This window comes from Cheilinus undulatus, linkage group 3, assembly GCF_018320785.1.
Source record: "Cheilinus undulatus linkage group 3, ASM1832078v1, whole genome shotgun sequence".
Lineage (NCBI taxonomy): Eukaryota > Metazoa > Chordata > Actinopteri > Labriformes > Labridae > Cheilinus > Cheilinus undulatus.
Window position 1 is genome coordinate 31,116,410 of NC_054867.1, and position 14,418 is coordinate 31,130,827.

The 14,418-nt window shown below is 36.7% G+C and overlaps 1 protein-coding gene across 2 annotated transcripts in view; it reads right to left on the reverse strand.

Annotated features, from left to right (window-relative positions):
* Positions 1 to 14,418, reverse strand: part of LOC121506874 (voltage-dependent calcium channel subunit alpha-2/delta-2-like) — a 73,804-nt gene that overhangs the window by 41,333 nt on the left and 18,053 nt on the right. For both annotated transcript variants that reach the window (XM_041782849.1, XM_041782847.1), the window contains exons 3-9: positions 7,840 to 7,956; positions 7,039 to 7,098; positions 1,468 to 1,512; positions 1,161 to 1,296; positions 919 to 1,050; positions 768 to 825; positions 600 to 650 (exon numbers count right to left, since the gene is read on the reverse strand). In XM_041782849.1, the coding sequence (XP_041638783.1) occupies positions 600 to 650; positions 768 to 825; positions 919 to 1,050; positions 1,161 to 1,296; positions 1,468 to 1,512; positions 7,039 to 7,098; positions 7,840 to 7,956 (599 nt within the window). The remainder of the gene's footprint in view (positions 1 to 599; positions 651 to 767; positions 826 to 918; positions 1,051 to 1,160; positions 1,297 to 1,467; positions 1,513 to 7,038; positions 7,099 to 7,839; positions 7,957 to 14,418) is intronic.

The following is a 14,418-nucleotide window of genomic DNA, read 5'->3' on the forward strand; positions in this document are numbered from 1 at the left end:
TCAACAGACACACAAAATCGATCTCCTTATCCCTTGCAAAAGTGCATTTCCATAACTGATGAGAAAATACTTTTGTAGTTTGTTACATTTTTCAGTAAAACTGAGTTTTCATATGATCATATTTTCTGCTGTTAAGAGACAATAAAAGTCTTTGCTCTTGTGTCTGAATCATCTCTGTCCTGAGCTTTAGGCTATTACACATGATAAGCAATATAAGCTGCATATTCAGCCGCTTTTCGTGCAGAGTCAGTGGCAGGTGCACTTTTTTCTCAAGACTATAAATATAATTTATCCTTCTTTCTGTAGTTTTGCTGGCCTGTAGGCTGAGACAGTGAAGAAACAGCTCACTAATGTGAAATAACACCAAAGATGGTCTGTTCACTTCACTGTTGAGTGAGAAAGAAGTGAAAAAAGGTTAAGGGAGATTTCACAGATGAATTTTAACACCAGTTAATTATCAAAAACTGTGAGGAAAGTGCAAATGTATATTTTCTAATTCACAGGGACACTGGTTGAAGTATAAAACTACTTCATGCAGCATTTACATGTGATATAAAAACACAAGTAAATCATTATAAAGTTTGTAAATTTTAACTTACACATCAACAAGAATAACCATATCTTTGGGGGATGAGGCTCCCTGAATGTACCTGTGACAAAAAGTAAGACAACATTCAGTACTCCAGCTATTTAAATCTACAGAAATATGACAGGCTAACACAGGAATATTATATTTTATATAATATATTTCTAGAAGCATACAGTACCAGGGCCTCCGTCTGACATCATACAGGTCAATTTTATCAGGAGCTTTCCACGGTGTAGCTGAAAAAATGGCATTTCACTCACTTAATAATACTAATCCACAATAAAATACACTGTTTATGCTAAGCACAAGGCCAGTATGTTAAAAGTTACCTGGATAGTATCTTGTGACACCTGTCGCACTCCCAAATGCTTGCCACAGCAGTGAAGGATCCTCCTGACTGTTCTCCATGAACACTTTCTCCAGAGCCTGAGTCCAGTTCAGTTCATTCAGAATGACAGGAGCTGATGAGAAATGTAATACAGCAAATATATTATTCTTTCATTATCAAATATAAAATAATGAAACACATGTTCCATCTGTCCTGCTGCAGTGCAATAAAGAATAGACTTGCCTCCTTTATAGATGTCTGTGGGGATCTGAACAGCTGTGTACGAATAGTTGACATTATTTTTGAAGTTTGGATCGTACACAAACTCCAGCTTTATGTGAGAAGGATTCTCCACCTCTCCTTCTCCATCCATGGAGTACTTTAAGAACAAGAAAGGGCAAGAACATCATTCAAAAAAACCTTTAAATAGCACTAGTGTTTGAGCTGCAGTGATTCATACATGCTTCATTTACAAGTGCAGCACCCGTCCTCTTTCAGATGACTTCAGTGAACAGAAACAGACGTATCAGTTTATCTGTCCATTACTCACATAATCCAGCTCTGCCTTTGAGTCATAATAAGCCATGTCCAGCTCCTATAAAAAAAACAGAAGATATGACAAGGTTTGATAACTATGAAACTACCATGATAACTACCATAATTGTGCGGCAGATGGAGTGCTGAAAAAATTGATCATCATCAGAATTGCAGATATTAGCTTCTACATTTCCAAATCATTAGAAATGTCCAAGAATATTTTCAAATGTATTTTATTGCTTCCAAACGGAACAGCTGCACCAGGTTTGAGCACCATAAACCTGGTGCAGCTGTTTTTCTCCATACACTGTCTCCACCTTCCCCAGGAGGCACTTGGCTCGTTAGCTGCCCTGTTAGCATTTGTGCTAACTTTTATCTGTAATGTTTACACTATTGTGCCTGACGACCTGCCTGGCCTGCTCTGTCTATGAAACCATGAGTAACTCAGCCCATCCTGTTCTTTCAAAAGAAAAGTTTAAAGACCCACTGTGGATTATTTAATTACAGCTAAGAGGAAGCCTGAGCCTGTGCTGAGTGTACTAAATTAATGTAGCCCATGTAAGAAACGGAAAAAAAGAGGATCTATCATCTATTTTCACAAGTTCGGTGTTTCGGTTTAGCAAGTTACCGTGTTAACTGGTGACTACACATCAAATGCGTCTAAACCTTATAGAGCCCTGTTTAGGTTTTTCACTAAATTCATATCTTCTAGAGATATTTCAGACATAATAGAAAATGGTCATTTTTTTTTACCATGTTGACACTACAACCACAGACACACTCAGCAGAAAACTGACCAATTAACACTGCCCCTTGTGAAACCGTAACACCTGCTCTTCTGCAAGAACCATCAATAGTGAAGGCGTTAGATTTCTGGTCATTTTTTTTCTCTGATATGTTTATGATAAACACTTTTCTTACGTACACTCATATACTTTATTCATATTGAATCATTTTGAAGTTCAAGCATAAATGCGTGTTATCTTTGTTTTAGGTTTTACTTTATGCATTTACATTATTGATAAAAACGCTACAAATAGGTAAAAGAAATGCATTATCTTGAACACATTTTGTATTCTTTTTTATGTGGAATAATATTTTACATCTCCTTTTACATCTCCATACAAGAGAAGTTCCGAAATACTGACATCTTTATAACAAATTTAGTGTTTCACATGCTGAAAGGTTCACATCTATAATATATCTACATAAATTTTTTACTTAATATGACAAAAAACTAACTGACAGTTATTGGAACTGCATATCTGCTCCTTTTACGCATCTGTGCCTCATTGCTCAGTGCTCAATACTTCAGGATAACAGTGCCTTTCCACAAATAAAAAGAAATATCTGAGATATCTGCAGCTTCAAAAATCAACTAAAAACGGTTCTGAAAAAAATATGAAAAAAATTATCTAAACTGCCATGTTTTTTTGAAAGACAAAAACATCAACCTTTCATTCTTCTTACACCTGTCAGAGAGTGCACCTTTTTACAGTTGTGATAAAGGACTTCTTTTTTTACCAGAGTCTTGGGAACAAACACCTAAAAAGCAAAACAAATGCAGCAGAGCTTATCCGCTCAAATGATTGATATCTGTCAATGTGTAGATGGACGATAACAGGGACCAAACTTTAATTAATTATAAATCACCTTTGTGAAATTATTATCAGATTTATTGGTTGGTCTGACTCTTAAAATGCAACATAGTCTAAAGTGAGAAAAGAAGAGAGGGGAATTCAGCAAATCCTTGAATTTGTGAGTCTGAATCCACCAAATGTTTGCTATTGTTTTCTGCTCTGTACTGTCACGTTATGAATCAGCTGACAGGCTGTCAGGCTTTGGTAGAGCATCGCCATCTGTTCCACTTAGTTTTTGTAGAGACTTAACATACTTCAGAATAAGCATGACTGCTACTCGGGGGCTGCTATGTGCCTATTTTTGGCCTGTTCTGATTTCTAAATCACATCTCCAAAGACTGCGTTAGTCTACAATATATTACAATTCAACCTAATATGACAAGTCTGAGTCTGCTGGCTGACTGTTTGGTGTTAGTGAAACTGTCCTTAGAGGAGAAACACTGTAGAAAAGGCCATTAATTTGAATGGACTAAACTGAGGTCTGGAGAACAAGGCCCTACTATCTGTTACTGCTATGGGTTTTTTGTGTTTGCTGACTTTTCTGATGTCAATGATTGTTTAGGAGACTTAAATACTGGTTGCTGACAATTCTATTTGTAACTCAAAGTTGTTTATATTAGAAGTTACTTTATATTTACAATTATGTTGTATTTACTAAAGAGAGAAGTGTAAGATATATTTCTAATGTCTATTTTCTTATTACATTTGTATGTCATTCCAGAACCCAACATAACCAGTCTGTTCACAAAGTATGGAAACGAGGAATACAGTGACATTTCGTTGTTCTTACCAGACACTCTTCATTTGACCTAGATTAAATTAGAACCTAGCAACAGTTTCAGTGCACCAGTAGCACCATAGTGTCCCTGTTTCTTTTACACTCTGAAAACATCCCTCCACGATCAGCTAGTGGTCTTTATCTGTCAGTTCAGAGGAGTGAAAAGTTTCATCCTCTACACTGACCACTGAGAGCTCCATTTCTGCCAGCAGTATAGTTTATTACTATACAAAATGTGTCACTGGTCTTATTTGTGATGGAAATTGATTGGCTAAGGGACATTTTACCATTGGAAATCTGTGATAATTTAACAACTAGATTCTGGATCAATTAAACAACATGGTTTTTGAAATGGCTAGCCCAACTTTAACCTTAACAAGCAATCAAGTGAGAACCACATCTCGACTTTACAAGGCATGTAAACATACTGAGGTGTAATGTGGGGGGCAGTGGGATGTATGATACTGGAGCTGACTGGGTTGAAACAAGTGTGTTTGTGTAAATGTCTGATTATATGAGTATGAAGCGCCCACTATGTTTATACAAGTCATGCCTCATGTATTCATAATGAGGTGTGAAATCACACACTAGGGCAATACTACACTGTTGCAGATGCAATGTAAACGTAAAGGTGTAATGATGGAGGACGCTATTGCAGAACTGCAATGTACAAAAGGCTGATGACAGACAGAGCAAAATCATCTCTTCCTCATCCTGACTATTAGAAAGGGAACTCTATATTTTTATGTGACTAGATGTTATGTTGGCTATGTACAGAAAAAAAAAATCACTGCAAATCATATCAAATCCCTTAGAGACCATAAACACTGACTCAATGTTAGAAATCTTAAGGCTTAAAGCATTATTTGGAGGACTGTTAACAGCCAGGGAAAGTCTACATGACTTCCTGTGAATGGACTCAAACACCTGCTTGTCTTAAATCGACAGAGGGACTCAGAGGCTGAGAGAAGGGTATGAGAGTCGCTGTGAGAGGATGAGGTTAAGCCTGCCTCACGTTGACGGGTGAATGAAGCACATCGAGTAGAAAAGTGGAATGCCAATGTGTGTGGGACTTGACAGAAGAGCACATTTGAGCGTGCTCAGTCATCTGTTTCAGCCAGCTGAGCGCGCTCAGGGATGTGATCAGCTGACTGGTGTAAATGTTGCTTTTTCCCAAGTCGTCCTATTTGGAGTCACAGCGCTCAGAGACAAATCCATCTGCTCAGGATTACATTAGTAGTAAAACATGACACAATATTTACATTATTGAATATATTTTTGTTGGAAATGTAATTTAGTTATTAAATAGCATGATAACCTAGCACAATAACTGCACCTGTAAAATAGGCATAAATGTTCTTTTTCTTTCATTTGTTAAAATGAACAGTATAAAGAAATTTACCAAATAAAAAGCACTTGTAAAAAATATGTGTATATTTATGTATTTCTCACTCTCATGAGTTTTCAGTGTCTGCCACACAAAACTATAAAGTTGTCGTATTGCTGAGAACCAATGCACTGCAGACAGAAAAGGACACTTTCTGTGTATTTTTAGAGTTGTCTCAGAGTGTCTATGCCAGGAAGTCAGTTCAGAGCTGGAGGAATGGGAATGGGAATGAGAAGCTAAAATAATCCACTGGAAGTTGCAGGATGTTTTTGCCTCTGAGAACTGCTTTATTTGTTCTGTTTTTTGTTGTTGTTGTTGTTGTTTTCTTAAATTTTTGCAGGGGCTTTTGTGCCTTTATTTGGACAGGACAATGGATAGAGCCATAAAGAGGAGAGAGAGAGAGAGAGAGAGAGAGAGAGAGAGAGAGAGAGAGAGAGAGAGCAGGGAATGGCATGTGGGAAAAGAGAAAGGAGCCAAAGGCTGGATTTTAACCCTGGCTGCCCGCTTCAGGGACAGCTAAATGGCAGCAGACAGCAAGTAACCAAAAATATCAGACCACATCCATGTCATCTCTGTAGCTGAACAGTACACAAAAATTATGCCCTCTGCCTCAGCTGATTCAACAGCAACATTTTTCATCTCCTGCAAAGTTTCCTCTCCTTTCCACTCTACCTCAGTGTTAAACTTATCAAGTAAAGTACGACTAAAAATGTTTGTCAACTACCTTTTGTGAATGAGGACTAGCTATAAATAATCTCTGATAAAAACTCTAATGAAAAGTGATTTTAGCTTCCATCACTGATTTTGAACAGTTTTGAAAACTGCTTCAGCTGCTATTCTATACAGTAAATATAAGGTCCAAATCAAACACATCAGGCATGATCTTAAATGCATTAGTTTCCTCTACACCAGGGATGTCCAAACTTTTTTCACTGAAGGCCACATACAGAAGTATACTGTATAAGGATGGCCCAATGTCATGGTCCCCCCACTGAGGTTATTTAAAACCAATAAAACCAATCTAATGTAGGTTAAGCTATGCAAAGTTACTGAGTATGTTTAAATGGCTAGTTGACAGCTGACAAGGAAAATCATTTTCAGGATTTTGGGGAGGCCAATCAGATCTTAGGGGGCCCTGTTCAGCCTTGGCTACCGCTGGCTCCGCCCCTAAAATGTTTCTGGTACTTCTATTTGCTACTGTAATCCATCAGGGAGTTATAAATCAAGATATTATTATTTTGGTTGAAAATGTGTTCACTATTTAAAGTGTTACAAAGTTACAAAGAAAGTATAAATAAATGTTTGTCAAAATGTTTGTTTACAGAATTAACATGGTAGCACCAGCATGTGCTGAAACTACGAAGTTCAATGCAGTCAAGCACAATGTTCATGTTAAAATGTGGGCCATGTCTCATTTTGCATTAAGAATTCGCTGAGGGCCAATAAAAAATGGACTGTGGGCTGCATTTGGTCCCCAGGCCATAGTTTGGACACCCCTGCCCCATACAAAGAAGCAGGAAATGCAGGGGCAGAACCAGGAACTGCCACAAACATTCATGCTCATCATCTCTCTGTTTTTATTTAAGATGTTTTATTCTCTCCTTCAGCATGTACTCCAGCATAAAATAAATTAATGGTCATTAGCCACCATAACTATCCTATTACATATAAGTTAAAGACACTGAAACTGTTTTTAAATATGATCATAAATTCAGCAGACTTCTCAGTTGTGTATAAATCTTGCAGACAACATGTAATTGTCAAAGAGTTGAGCATTACCTTTATTCCATCCTGCCATAGATGCTCTCGCTGCAGACGCTCAGCTTCACTCGCTAACCTCTGAAAGATAAAAACACACATACAACCACATTATACGAGTATGAAGAAAATATTGTCAGATGAAGTGGGTGGTTGTCAGAATTCTTTGACCACCTTTGACGAACACCCACTTTCAACTGTAAATAATGCAGCTCTGTATTTTGTACTAAAAGCTGCTGTCAGTCAAAAACATCTCTGTCTTATTTTTTTAGTTTTAACTACAGTTGTCTTGAAGTCCATGTGTCTCAAACTGGCCATTAAAGCAACACACAAAATATTGACTTTATATATTCTACCCGCAGCTGAGCTTTTGCTCTGTTGACACAAAGAACAACTATGATCCGGGATACTTAATGAATGAATATTTGCAAGTTATATTAAAATTCTCAGGCCCCATCTACAATGTGAGTGTTGCAGGAACTGTTTGCTTTGTCAGCAGAATTTCTTTTCCACAGGATGAAACAAAACCAGATCTGCAGTGGCATCCAGTGAATCTTAATCAGATCTAACAGCTTGGAAGACTTTTAAAAAAAGAAATAAATCAAAGTTAAAAAAACACATTGTTTATTGTCATAGCTTAAAATGAAAATGTATGCCAACCTAAGCATCACTTTATTACTCAAGCATGCTCAGTTTAGTCCTGACAGTACTTAGAGAAAGGAGAAAACCAATTGTTGGTTAAAACAAAAGAATAAATGAAGAGAGCAGTGACACAGCACAGTTACGTTATCACTTAAGTGTTGCTCATTTACTTATACTCACATCAAGTGCTTTGCGTTTCTTAGCCAGGAGCTTCTCAATATCAGAGGCCACCCTCTCCACAATCTTCCTCGGCTGATTCTTCACCAGACTAAACCGTCGTCTCTCCTCGTTGTAGATCTGTAAATTTTTAATGCACAAAGTGAAAAACTTAAGAGCTATAACAGCTGCCCCTCCATTCTATTGTCTGTTTCTGCTGAGCTAATGTCCTGTTATTGACAACTTGTAACCTTTTACATATCGTCTGGGCTGACTTCACACAAATCTCTGTGATCATTAGAGTGGGTAATCAGAGTGGACAGCAACTGTGTGTAGGTTTGTGATATTGAAATGCTGGAGTTTAATCAGCAACATTTATAAATCATTTCTAACAAGACTTTTAAGAACAACTATTTTGAAGCTTTTGAATTTGTAAAAGCAAACCCCTTTTCTGTTTAAAAACAAGAAGAAACGGGAGGGAATGTCTCTTTCTTTGACATTTGTGTGGATCCAGTCATGTAATCTATTCACATCTGTGGTTTTGACAGTAGTTCTTTTTTTGGAGTTTGTTTTATTCTACTGGAAAGACATGTCTCAAGTGTTTGACCATGCAGCATTTATCTTTCAAAGCCATAACATTATAGCTTTCTATTCTGTAAGAATGATGAACTTATTTTCCTTGCTTCCTCCTTAATTGCTGGGTACAGGAATGTGTGAAGCACCAGATTCCATGACAGTTTTTTAGGGGACAAAAGAGTACAGTAGGGCATCATACTGTATCACATTGCATTGTATCTGGTATATAATATTATATAATTTTGTATCCTATCCTAATGTATCATTATATATCTAATCTCATCATATTACATAATATTGTATCATATTGTACCATAATTTATCATATAATATTGTCTTACATTGTTTCGAATCACATCATAGTGTGTTGTACTGTATCCTATTGTATCATATGTCTGTATCATTATATTTTATCATATTGCATCAAATCATATTGTGTTTTTTAACATTATATTGTATTATTTTTTACTGTATCATACTGTATTGTATGGTTTTGTATTCTATCCTGTTTTATGTTATTGTATCCAATCATATTGCACTATATCCTATCCTGTATTATGTGTCTTACCTTATTGTATTGTATCATACCATATCCTTTTGAATTGCATCACATTGTATTCTATTATATCATACTGTATCATACCATTTCATGATATTTTATGCTGTGGTATGGTATGTTATCATATTGTATCGCATTGCAAGTAAACTATGTATCATGGGGTTTTGTTTCACTAATATTTTGTCTCATATTGTTTTGTATCCAATCCTATCGCATTGTGCTGCATTGTTTTAATTTTAAGGTATCATTTCATATTGTTATGCATAGTAAAAGATTGTATCGTGTTATAGTGTATCATATAGTCTTCTCATATTATTTCACATTGTTTCATGTAATATATCTTGTTTCTTTTGTATTGTATGAATGGTATGGTATGATATCATTACAGCAGTGTCAATTTTGGCAGCTATATTTAATTTTAGTTTTAGTCTTTGGATGAAATGTTTTTTAGTTTTAGTCCCATTTTAGTCATTTCTACCCTTTTTAGTTCAAGTGTAGTTTTAGTCGGCGAAAACTCAAAACATTTTAGTCTAGTTTAGTCCATAAAAAGTCCTCATGTTTTAGTCTTTACTTTTAGTCCAAGCAATTATTCCCTTGCCTAAATCTGATACTAAGTAATGGTAGTGTGTTCTCTGCACTCTGCCAAACCTGGGGTCCCTGCTTTCTACAGCTGAGAGACAGAAGAGATACAGCTGCATTATTTTTGACAGATTTACCACCAGTAGAGAAATATCATGGATTTTGAATGTCCAATGAAAACTACTTTACATGTTAGTCTAGCTTTAATCATCTTGATGAAAACTAAACTTAGTTTTTGTTAGTTTTAGTCATCACAGATCTATTTTTGTTAGTCTTAGTCTAGTTTTTTGTTATGGAAAAAAAAGGCTGTCAACGAATAGTTTTGGTCATAGTTTTGGTCAACAAAATTGACACTGCATTACAATGTATGGAAATGTAATGTATATAATGTATAGCATCCCATCATATTGTATTGTACTGTATAGTTACAAATTATATTGACTCATATAATTTTAAATAATATCAAACTGTATTGTTATGTATGGTATAATGTGTCTCATACATTTAAGTGCATCATATGAATTGTATTAAACTGTTTTGTATGGTGTGGTATGATAGGAAATTGTGTCATATATTGTGGCATCTACTATTGAGGTATCAGATAATAATCAGTCAATATCCTGAAGTTAGCAAAGAAAAGGAAAAGGAAAAAGGACCTTAAATGTCAGGTTTGTCCATTTTGAGCTATTGTACAATTAATATTGTGCACATTACATATCAGGTGACTCTGCAGTTACTTCAACAAAATAAAAGTCAGAGATGAAATGTACACATACAATGAAGAGCCAATGGTCTATTTCTATGAGAAGTCATGTGTTTAGTGTACAGCAGAGTAGAAGTTTCCAAAGAGACACATTTTGTTTAGTAGTTGCCCTGAATAAAAAAGATCAGGTGGTGTACAGGAGGTTTGGTCACTTTTGGCATTAAACCCCATCTGTTTCCACATGCTCCTATCACATCTGTTCACAAGCTGAAGGACAAAGAGGAACTATTAAGGCCTTGCTTGTCATCAGGAACCTATTGCTATATGATGTATTCTTACTTCACAAACATAGCAGCTCTATATTATTGCACAGAGACGGTATGGAGACTGGGGAGTTCAGGAGGTTCATAATCATCAGTTATGCGAAGGCCTAGAAACCTAAAGAAGTTTTATATGAGCTCACTGTCTGGTGTGTTCTTTCAGGATATCATGCTCTCTTCTTATAAAAACAGAGACAGATGAATGTATTATCCAAACCTGTACATAGACTGAATATGAAGGCCGTAACCCTATACATTTACTTCAGAAAATGAACTTCATGACATCTTTTAAGTCGCGCTATCGCTGTATACTTTATATTTAATAAAAAAACTGAATTTTTGTGAAAAGAGTGATCTGACTGAGAAGGAAGTTCTGCATAAAAAAATAATAATCCAGCTTTGAGATGAACTGAAAAAGAAGAATGACCTTTTAAAGTAGATGAAACCTTTGACAAACTATCACTGTTTAAAGGGCAAGGTTTAGGGCCTCATCAAATCAAACTAGACCAAGCTCTTGCAATCAGTGCATAACCATAAAGATCTGCAAAGAGTCTGAAAATGCACACTTTCAGACCATTTATTTAAAGAATGTTGTCAACAAGAATGTGTGTTAAGAATTCCTGGTGTACAGTTTTACTTTTGCAAGAAATCCCTCAATGGTTACAGAAGTTACCATAGTTTCTTTGTAAGACATACGTTAATGAAAAGTATAAGTCAGGGGGATGTAATTTCCAAGGAACTGAACAAAAATTTATACAAAAGAGCAGCATCTAAAAATGTAAAGTCATGCTTTCTTAATGGCCGTGGATTAAGAATGATGCATCCATTAAATTACGAATGTCCTTAAATAGGTAAAATTGCTCTCAGCTTTTAGAGCAGAGCAATTTCCTACCTCCATCCAGAGTGTTTGGGGAGGATGGAGGGATTAATATGGAGAGAAAGAACATGTGAGTGTCACATGAAGGCATTTGTGCGGGCTGCAGGCTGACCATCTGCTCCGCTGTGACACAAACAGAGAGGACACGAGCGGCTGCTCTCTGCTGAAGGAACGCCCCCACACACCCTCGCTGAGCGGGTCTCTCTTGCCCCCTATAGATGATCTCTGGTCCTGGCTTCTGGCATTTGCCTTTTCAGGGACAACCCTTTATCACGAGCCACCTGTTACAGCTGGGATGTCAAATAATCCTGATAATAAACAAGATTTAGTGAAAAATAACATTTATGTTTTATAGTTAATAACCATGCCAATAATGTCTCTTAATAAATAAATAGATACATTTGTTGCTGATAGATAAATTGATAAAAAACAATAACTCATTGTTATATTTAATAGAATTTTTTTTTTTTACTGGATATGTCATCTTCAGCTCCTGTCAAGTTTTCTTCTCGAGCTGAAAACTCAGATATTTTGTCATCTTAGGCTGTCAAAATTTTCAATACTAGACATGATTTAAGTTAAAGAAGAGTAAAAGCTTTGTTATCTTTATTATTGACAGTACTGAAAGTGACAGAGCTTTAGAAAAATTACATTTATTTCATGAGATATTTGATTTGATAGGAATAAATCCACCCAAAACTGAAAAAAAAAACAGTTTTAATATCTAAAAACCAGAAAAAATCACATTTCAATGCTTGAGACCTCTAGTTTTTTTGGTTGTCATATCAATAAAGGTCTAAATGTTGTTACATTTTTAATAGTATCATTTCAAAATTTGAAATTCTAATATAATACCAATTCTGCTGTTGATTTTTACATGATATAAAGAAAAGCAAAAAAATCTTCACACACCAGAAGCTTCAGGTAAATGTCTGAATTTCTTAAAAAAGAAACTGTAACTTAAAATACTTAAGGATTAATTTTCATCTGAAAACTCATTTTTTCCACACAACACCACCACCAACACTGAGACTCTGTTTGAACTGTTTCTAGGGCCAAATAAAGCCTCTTCTAACAATGTTTTTGACATCATAGCCAAATCAGCTACCATTTTTACTGGTACTATCTTTAACAGGCATCGTACGTGTTTTCAGAGTTTGTGATGTAAATGTGTGTTAATTAGAGATGTAATTTTGCAGTTTCACGGTGACAGAAGCATCTCAGTACTGTCGTGGAGATGTAACAGTTTCAAACGATTTGTCTTCAGGGTAAAAATTGTTTTGTTTTTCAGTGGATGCAGAGTGAAGGAGGTGGGAACTACAGTTCAGGGTGGAAAGTTAGCCCCCGCCACCAGCCAAATGCAGGTACTTTTGAGCAGTGTCAGGTGAATTTGTTCAACTTATCGGCCACTGGGGTGGGTAACCTAACTGAGTGGTTTTGATACAGAAAAACCGCATTTATCAAACCCCTAAACTCAGCAAAGCTGAGTGGACCTACATGCTCACTCACCAAAGAACCTCGCCTCCTCCTTGTGTCAGAGCTGCTGTTAAATGTTTACAGGCAGCTGTGTACTGGGATGGTTTGACCCAGTATTTCATGAGAGTAGTTCTCCGATGCAAGTGGTGTATCTGCTGAAGGTGTGTTTAAATTACTCTCGCTTGTTTCAAGTCCATGGTACTTAAACAAAGCCTGAATTGTGGGTAAGACTACAGAAACTGTGCTCAAAATCTTAAAGGGGACATATTTTACCCTTTTAAGACACGTTTATGTTGTTCTCAGAGGTCCCCAAAACATGCCAGTGAAGTCTGTTGCTGAAAAAACACTCTAGTATTGGATTTTTGCATGTCTGAAAAACCCTCTGTATCAGCCCTCCTCAGAACAAGCTGTTTTAGTGTCTGTGGCTTTAAATGTTTCTGACCTGTCTGGCTCCACCCCTGACCACAGCCCTCTCAGGAAATGGATGTGGTACTCCAGATGTTACAATGTTACAGATGCTTTTGTCCAAAGTTACTGACCTAAACCAGGATATGAACCATCAATCTCCCAGACTTAAGTCTGGCAGAGTAACCCACCGAGTTATCCACCATCTCAGCTGGCAGCTGAGAGAAAGATCAGGAGCGGAGGGCAGATACTTTTTTCCAAGCTGGAAGGACCAACTGAACCTGGGGGTGGTGCTAACTGCCCACATGAGGTCATGAGGGGGAAAATCTGAGAACAGCTTGTTTCAGCACACATTTTCTGAAAGGTGGAGAAAGAGAGGGGAGGAGGGAATGGATTTTTCTGGTACTTGAAGGGATTGTGGACAGGCCAGAGGCACATATTTTTGTTAGAAAAGCCTGAAAAAGTGATTTTTGAATAACATGTGCCCTTTAAATGCCAGGGTATCTGACACTCATGATGTAGGAAAGTGCCTACGAATTTTACAGTGTCTCCGTAGGAAGCGCAGCAAATACTTGCATGGTTGAGTACAACACAAATTGGTCTAAAAACACTGTTTAAAATGAACAAACTTTTAAGTGATTTATGCACCAACTCTCTTCTTAAATAGCCTATATATTGAAAACTAAAAGCCTTGATTATTGTATTATACCTAATTAAATAGTGCTGCTTATTGAAATAGAGTGGCTGGTAAAACATGTCTCTGGCTGGTAGATTTTTAAATCCAGCTGAAATGGCAGGTAGCTGATAAAGTTAAATTCCAACCCTGCTACAGTTCCCATCAGCCCTTGCGTACCCATCACTTTTTGCTCTCGCACTCGCTGTCTTGATCTAACAGTGGAAAAATTGTGTACAGAGTGAGATTAAAAAGAGTCACTCGGCAAATCATCACCCTGAGAAGTTTGGCAGAAACGCAAGGAGCAGAATCTAGCCAGGCCAAAAGACTCTTCAGGAAGCGTTCACTATCTCCCTTCCTGACAACAGCGAGAGGGCTCAACAGCTCACAAGGTGTACCAGTGAATATATCACTAAAGACCTGCAGCTGTTTTCA